Raw genomic sequence first — 8,069 nt, forward strand, 5'->3', positions numbered from 1 at the left:
ATATAATGATAGTATATTATTAATTCTATAATCATACAATTAAAAAGAATTCATATCAAGATCTTAATTAGTGGTATTACAATGGTAAAATTTCATTTTTCAATCCCCCAACTAAAAAACTATCATAAAATAAAATGTACATTCCACGAACATGCCAAGTTTCAAAATTAATATTCATTTTGATCGTCATTTCATCTACATTCTTTTTTAATTCCAATCTCGTTCTACATAATTTGGGTGAAATTTAAAATTCTAAAGTTGCTTTCTTTTCCTGATACAAATTAATTGCACCTAGTGCTACATTAAAGTTGCTTTCTGTTCCTGATTGTTTCATAATGGGAGATTAGTTACGGATGATATCAGGAAAATACCTACTTCAAATTAAAATTGAAAGTCAAGGCGTGATTTAAATTATAATGAACTATAATAGTAAATAAAATAATTTTGTATTGCCTCCCCCACTTTAATTGCTCAGTGCTCACAGAAAGTTGATTCTTGGTCAATAGTCTTTTTTTTTTTTTTTTGAAAGGGATTCTTGGTCAATAGTTAGGTATATGCTTTTACTGCCAAATCCCTAATTGTGGTATAAAGCAACAATTGCTTCTTCTTCTCCTCTCTCTCTCTCTCCCTCTCTCTCTCTCTCTCTCTCTCTCTCTCTCTCATATTAGCATCTAAATAGTTATGAAGCAAAAATATTTACTTTGAAAGTTGACAACAAATAAATGCTTTTATTTATAGTGCTTCTTTCTTTATCACAATAGCAGTTTCTGTCTAGATAATTCAACATTGCCCACTTATTATACATTTTGGTGCACACAGACATGTCACATGAACAAATTGCTTTCTTTATTCATTACTTTTTGTGTAGTTACTTTACTTTTATTCATTACTTTTTGTCTTGTTACTTAATTTACCTATCATACTTAATTTCTAACCCAATTGATTTACTACGTGACATTAATGACTAATAATTCATTTGCTGCTAACTGAAGTAAATGTTGAGATTTGTGACAGATATTTTGATGAATTCAATGAATTAAACTATAATTATTTGCAAATTATCTTTTAATTTATCATAGATTCACAACAAAAATTCAAAAAGTAAAAAGGAGAGGCGCTGGGGCTTTAGACTGCCCTTTATCAGGCCGTGATTGATGCCGAATACACGTCTTCACAGTCACATATATATTTCCTTCTCTTTCAAAAAAAACATGATTACTATATATTTTCCCATATACTTATATTGTTGAAGATATCCCATTTATCTTAGTCCTCACTCAAGCATTAATATTTTTATTCACATTGTATTTATTATTTTATTTTTATTTTTCGGGTGAGGGAGCAATAAATAGCCTTGAAATGCCCAGTTTGCGTCCCATACTCCTGCCCCAAGCCTCATACGATATTTCTTATTTAATTATGTATTTTTATTTTATACATTATTATGCATCAATAATGTCGTATACAAAACCCAAATTCCAGACTCACTCAACACGCTCAACCCCGACTTCACTTTTCTTTTTAGTCTCTCTCTCAACATTCAACTACCACAAAAAAGAAAAGAAAAAAAAAACTATCAACCCAACTAATAAAACATATGATTTGAAGAATCTAGTTAGGCAAATCACACTAGCCTTTTCATATATATATGTTGCCTTTGCCTATAACCATTTCCACACTAGCAATCTCTCATTTTTGTCCAATTATGGATTGGTTCTCTTGGCTCTCAAAAACAGGGCTAGAGCCCACCCTCGTCTACGAATACGGCTTATCCTTCGCTCAGAACGAGCTGGAGGAAGGCGACATCTCCTATTTCAACCATGAATTCCTCCAGAGCATGGGCATCTCCATAGCCAAGCACCGCCTCGAGATCATCAAGCTCGCCAGGAAGGACAAGGCGCAGCCCGTATCCAAGATCTTGATCGCCATCAAACGGACCAAGAGGTGCTTCTCCAAGTACCTGTGGGCCCGACCCCGCGAGGGCGAGGGCGAGGACTCTGCCCTCGCCCTCGTGCCCAGGCGCAGCTACAGTGCACGCTGGAAGGGCAGCGCCCTGCTCAGGAGGAACAAGAGGATCGCCATGGCCAACAGGAGTGGGGCCCTCACGAGCAAAGCCCCCCTCCTGCTGACCAATGGGAGCCCCATGTTCTTCCACAGCTCGAGAATCGACAGCTTCTCGAGCCCGTATCATCCCGCCGGGGATGTTCGGAAGGAGGATTATGATGAGTATTGGTCCCCTGCGGTTGAAGATATCAGGTGGGATGCCATGTTTCAGAACTTGAAACCTACTTGAAACACTTGGTGCCATTTTAGTAATATTTTTTTCTTTTAACCTTTTGTTTAATTTGGCTTTCAGTTTGAGTGGTGAGAGATTGGTTTTTAGGGCTCTTTCCACCAATTACGGCTTAATTGGTTTAGGCATTTTGATTAGTTTTAATTTGTCACACAATCGTTACGTCGTAAATTTACGTAGATGTGTAGGTGATTTTCCATCACCTAAATTCGGTACAGTGGTTATGGTTCCACTTAGGGCTCTTTACTAATTTCAACTAATTAGTGGAGGCTGCACATAAAGTTGTTTTGCGTATGATGAGTTTTTTTTTTTTACTTTATTGTAATTTCTTCACACATGGAGGGCTACATATGATTTCTGGAGTGCTGCTGTTGTCTCATGCTTACTAACTCAGAGTTCTATTTTGTAATCACTACAAACTGAAAATTCTGCATTTCTTACGAGCTGACGTGTCAAAGAGTTGGTTATGTGTAAATAATGAGCTTTTTAACTAATTTCAGATTCAGTTATAGATTAATATTTTATTTCGCCATGTTAATATCATGACGCAACCTAGTCTCATAGAACAGGGATAGAAACAGAGTATTGCATGTTCACTTTCTTATACATAATACTTGAAAACATTTTTTATTGTAGAGTAGCATATACATGAACTTATGTTTATTAATACATTTATTAAAATCTCAATGACAATTATGAATAATTATTCTCAATTAATAATTCGTTTGTTTAGGGAAAGAAACGTAATCCTTATAATTGAAATGTCACGAGTTCACATCTCCTTAATGTCTTCTAAATTAATCTTCTTAACATTAAGCCTTTCAAGGAAAAGAGAAACGAATAAAATCAAGATTAGCTTTAAATAGGCTCATCTCAGTAAAGTTCAACTCATTCATAAGATATTTTGTCTTAATAATATATTTTGGAAAACAAATAGTATGAGTTTATTTCACTTAAATGTTTCATATATGCTACCTTAACTTGACTCGTCTATAGCTTTTTTGCTCCACATACCAATAATTTCCCCAAGAGAAATTGACCGTTACCACTTTTATCGTACGAAACACTCATATAATAAATCTATATAGCAGCAAAAAAGTAGAAACATTAATATATTTTATCGAATGTTGACATCAAACTCGTTGGAAATTAGGCCAACTATATATACCCGTTGAAAACATATTTTCCCTAAAAAAGTCAAAGGTAATATTTGTATGATTGAATCCACATTTAGTCTGTTGATAGGTAGAAATTGGAAATTCAAAATTGTGAATGACCCACACTACTACATTTTTGCAAGCCAAGAGTGTGCAAAGACTTCATCAACACAATCCCTTTGGGTTCACTCCTATGGAAAAAGTGTGATTTTTATAGGAACATCATGAACAAGACCACTTTTTCCCTTTAGTCACTCTCAAGCACCAATATTCAATCCCTCTTTGGCTCATTCCTTCTCTTCTACTTTAGTGCCCACAATTTAAAAGTATAATAGTTGGAAACGTCTTAATGAAAAAACAACATTGAAATGACTCGACGGACATTGTAATGTCCATTTGTCTACTCATCTCACGGCTTCAATCAATTATGATCATGCATAAAACTGGAAATTAACATGCTCACTTATGAATCATAGTATATTTTATATATTCAACTTCTTTTATGATAATGATTTTTCTATTTCGATAATGCTTATTTCTATCACAATCATAAATCATACAAACTCCAATGATCCATATTAGTTCGTAGTTATACAAAGAGAAAAGTTTATATTTGATCTAATATGTTAGAAACTGAACACCTTCAAACACAAATGCAGAAGAAGGAAAACACAATGAGAACAAATTAGAGGTACGAGCATCAAATACAGAAAGAGATAACTCTGCATATTATGCATCTAAATTTTGTTCTTCTCTTCACAATAAACATGGTGGTAGGCTTATCTATTTATAAAACTCATGCCTATTTCACACAGCAAAATTCTAAGAGTTAACAACTTAGATGATGATGATGTTCAACACATATAAGTCCTCTCGTAATCAGTGGCCGGAGCTCTGAGGCAGGCGGAAGGAACCGTTAGCATAGAGCATTTGGTAAACTGGTTTTAGTCTTAATGTGAGAACTACGCTCAACAAAGTTCCCATGCCACAAAGCCCCGCCAAGACGAGGAATGTGAGCCTAAAGCAGTTTGGACCTATGCACGACGATCCTAGCTGCTTAGCAGCCTCCGAGTCGTATACCTGACCAGCAAGCCAACCGGAGAAGATAAGCGCCCCAAGAGGATTTCCCAGCTGCATGAAGTTGAATATTATGCCAAAGTTTCTCAACCCAAAGAGTTCGGATGAGGTTGGGATCATTATACCAAACTGGACGCCGTAGCAAACCCCTAGTAACGCTGTAGCAGCGTAGAGGGTGCCATTCATGGCTGAAGCATATAGAAGAAACGTCAGGATCATGATTGATTGTGTTATGGCCATCCAAAATGTCCGAGGAATTGTTTTCGACCTGCAATGGGTGAAACGGTAAACAACCTTTCAATGACTGCAGTGTTTAGAAACGAATACCAAGTATGCTTAGGGGATTGTGCTGTCCCAAAAAAAATGGGGTCGATGAAACATTTTCACATGAGCGAATACACATAATCACAAATTAAGACTTGTGTAAGACAGTTTGATGGGTCGTCAAGTTCCTTCACATGGGTCATATGCTGATTCAAGTCCAATTCAATAGAATAGTTTTTCCGGTGCTCTATAATGTTTTGATTCGGGTCACTTATCTTGACCTGATCAAACCGTCTTACACAATACTTCCCTCATACAAATTAATCCATAGTAAGAATCAAGAGAGGAGCTTCCTAGAAGTCTAGAACATATATGTATAGGGTTTAGGGTTTAGCAAGATACCAAGTAGAATATGTAAGTTTACCTCACAAAGTGTTCTGAGATGACTCCAGCTCCAAGGCGACCCAAAAAGTTACAAAAGCTGAACACGCTCAACAATACAGTAGCATCATTGACACCAAATGAAACACCAATCTGCGCCAAATTATTAAGGACGGTTACTCCTGAGCCGACTCCGAAGAAGTAAACAAACCATAGAAGCCAAAAGTCGGCCTTTACAATAGCTTCACGAAAAGTGAAGTCCTCTCCTCTCCTAGGTTTCCTTTTCTTTTTAACTGCACCCTCACCCACAGCAAGAAGCATATCCACCTCCGAGACATCTTCAGACTCGTAATAACTTCCAAGATTGGTTGCTGACGGAGATGGGCTCAGTAGAGGATCTATTGGATTCGAATCACCTTTGTCCCCGACTAAATCAGATTGCTCGCCCCGTTTCTCGCTAATCACGGGGAACAAAGTCATTTTCAAGGGAATTCCTAGAGGAGCCATCAAAAGAATAATCATCACAGCAATAAATATGTAGGAGATTGTATTTCCAAGAGATAAGAAGTCCTTCAAAATGGTTGTGGTGAGAAGATAAACGGCGAGGGTAAGACTAGCTGCTTGCACGAAAAGAAAATGGCCACGTTCCCGTGAGTCTTCTCCAGAGGCCGGAGTACAGGGCCGGACAAAGTACATCATTGCCAGACCTATAGCTGGAATTCCAAGTGTTAGGAGTAGCAAATGGCTTGAAGCCGAACCATTAAGGACCATAATGAACACCTCTGTGAAGACGGCACCACTTAAACCAACGTAACCTTTTAGTATTCCAGCAACCGTACCCCTACTGAGAGGGAAGTTCCTCATGTTGGTGACGAGGACTGCTGTGCCAAGCCATGCGCTGCTGTTTGTGGCAATACACAATGCACACCACAACTGCAACGGTTATCCAGATAATTAGGTAGAACATCACATGATGAAAGTAAGTAGTCATCAAGAAAAATAAATCAAGTTACACAATGAAAAGGAATTTTATACTTTTAGGCAATATACCATATTTCTCTTTAACAATGTGATCGAGCTATAGTAAGGAAATCAAAAAGTGTGGTATTTTCCTTTGCTTGGACACTCATTTGTACCGAACAATAGTCACTCAACGGCCAAGTACCAGATTTTTAGTTACACGTCTTACTAATCTCCTTCCTCAGTATTTCTGCCATTTTCAATACATCAATATACAATTTTTCTTTGCCATTCTCACGAGAAGGAATTCTTCAACAGCTAAAAGCCTAAAACTAAACAAACTAGTAGAGATCAGCCCAGATTTCTTACTAGTGAAATCGAAAGGCTTCTCTTAACCTACAAATTGTTTGTGATTAGGTGGTTGCTATTTCATTGATCGAAATAGTATAAACCAGAACAGTAGAGGACAGAGTTAATATCTTCCTCCGCGTTGCCTCAATTGAATAGGAAAGATAGGTCCACACAAGATTCAGAAACTTTTCTTAATTGATATTCGAATTTAACAAATTCAGTGATTCATTCAACAGTAATAAAAGTTATTCCTTCTCGAACATAAGTAGCTAAATTCTTAATCACTCCGAGTGGCAACTATAGATGTAATCAAAATCACCAATCATCAAAGTTGATGACAACAAAAATTGAAAACTGGAAAGTTGGAGGGAAAAGAAGAAAGAGATGGAAAGAAACTTACAAGCCAATAAGGCATGGAAGGAAGAGTCTGGCTAACAGCGAGCCAGATAACACCATATCCGAAAAAAGAGGCGAAAACACCGATGAGAAGAACAGACCAGGGAGGGAGCTTGTTGCAGGCGATTCCAGGCAGAATCCCGACATTTTCTCCGATATCATTGGCGACTCCGAGAATGGTGAGCTGCTGCTGACTGAATCCGAGAACTGATTTGAGGGAGGGCGAGTAAAGAGAGAAGGTGTAGGCATTTCCTGCTGCAATCTGCACCCACACAGCGGCACCTAATCCCACCCACGGCGGCCTGCTTCCTGCTTTTAGCTCCACCATTGATTCTTCCAAAAGTGAGTTGGAGAGGTAGAGAGAGAGAGAGACGTACAACAGTTGGGTTTATGGTGATATTTGGGAGATCCTAGGACCTCCTTTTTATTAGGTATAAAGTGGAATATTTTATTTTGTTGGTTTTTGAAGCATTGATTTTTTTATTATTATACAGAGTAGCAGTCGTCTTCAAAATGGTTTTCTAATTCTAAATGTGATGAACACAGACATAGACATAGTGGGTTGTTTGAGAAAGTAATGAGGGATTACTTTTGATTTCCTTTTGGCATTTTAAAGTGAAGTTAAATGTTGGAACAACTTTGAACGTAATACACTGTATTAGCTAATTTAGTATAGATCAGTCTAGTGTTTGGTATTATTTAGTAATAATGCGGATGACCCGATTTAATTCCACGACCCAGTATTATTAATCCAGATTTCTTAGGATTAATAATATCACCTCCCCTAGGATTAACTTAAACCAGGATATTCTGTATTTAGCCATGATAGCAAACACCAACTCAGTATTAATAATCTGTCATTATCCACGCTAAATATCCTGGTTACAAATTATCCTACATAATCCTTTACTGAAAACCAAACGAGCCCTAAATTTTAAGAAGCTGGCCTGGTCGGAAGTAAGCATAGTGACGACCTCTTAAATTTTGTTTTAGTTACTCATTCCTAAGAGCACCCGCATCGCGGGTACTCGAGGAGCTCCTCGAGGAGAGGGAGGGCGTCGAGGAGGGCGATGCAGCGTGGAGCTCCTCGAGGACTCCTCGAGTTATCGAGTATCCTCGAATGGGCGGAGGAGATGGCGCGTGCAATGCACGCGCCCAATTTAAAAAAAAAAAGGGAAAATTCGAATTAT

General features: G+C 37.7%; 2 protein-coding genes across 2 annotated transcripts; one reads left to right on the forward strand and one right to left on the reverse strand.

Moving 5' to 3' along the window:
* The first annotated feature begins 1,002 nt into the window (after nucleotides 1–1,002).
* LOC131007762 (uncharacterized) lies at nucleotides 1,003–2,655 on the forward strand. Its single transcript, XM_057934681.1, has one exon. It carries the CDS (start codon nucleotides 1,649–1,651, stop codon nucleotides 2,291–2,293), a length of 645 nt encoding a protein of 214 aa, XP_057790664.1. The 5' UTR covers nucleotides 1,003–1,648; the 3' UTR covers nucleotides 2,294–2,655.
* A 1,500-nt stretch (nucleotides 2,656–4,155) lies between these two features.
* On the reverse strand, nucleotides 4,156–7,409 carry LOC131007763 (protein NUCLEAR FUSION DEFECTIVE 4-like). Its single transcript, XM_057934682.1, has 3 exons — nucleotides 6,884–7,409; nucleotides 5,216–6,105; nucleotides 4,156–4,795 (listed from the first exon to the last, which is right to left on the reverse strand). The coding sequence occupies exons 1-3, from the start codon at nucleotides 7,205–7,207 to the stop codon at nucleotides 4,330–4,332; spliced, it is 1,680 nt and encodes a 559-aa protein (XP_057790665.1). The 5' UTR covers nucleotides 7,208–7,409; the 3' UTR covers nucleotides 4,156–4,329.
* Nucleotides 7,410–8,069: the final 660 nt, after the last annotated feature.

This window comes from Salvia miltiorrhiza, chromosome 2, assembly GCF_028751815.1.
Source record: "Salvia miltiorrhiza cultivar Shanhuang (shh) chromosome 2, IMPLAD_Smil_shh, whole genome shotgun sequence".
NCBI lineage: Eukaryota > Viridiplantae > Streptophyta > Magnoliopsida > Lamiales > Lamiaceae > Salvia > Salvia miltiorrhiza.

Coding starts and splice junctions, on each gene's coding strand:
- LOC131007762 (XM_057934681.1), top strand. CDS start 1,649: ATGTTGCCTTTGCCTATAACCATTTCCACACTAGCAATCTCTCATTTT.
- LOC131007763 (XM_057934682.1), bottom strand. CDS start 7,207: ATGGTGGAGCTAAAAGCAGGAAGCAGGCCGCCGTGGGTGGGATTAGGT. Junction 6,106..6,883: donor CTTCCATGCCTTATTGGCTT/GTAAGTTTCTTT, acceptor TAACCGTTGCAG/TTGTGGTGTGCATTGTGTAT. Junction 4,796..5,215: donor ATCTCAGAACACTTTGTGAG/GTAAACTTACAT, acceptor CACCCATTGCAG/GTCGAAAACAATTCCTCGGA.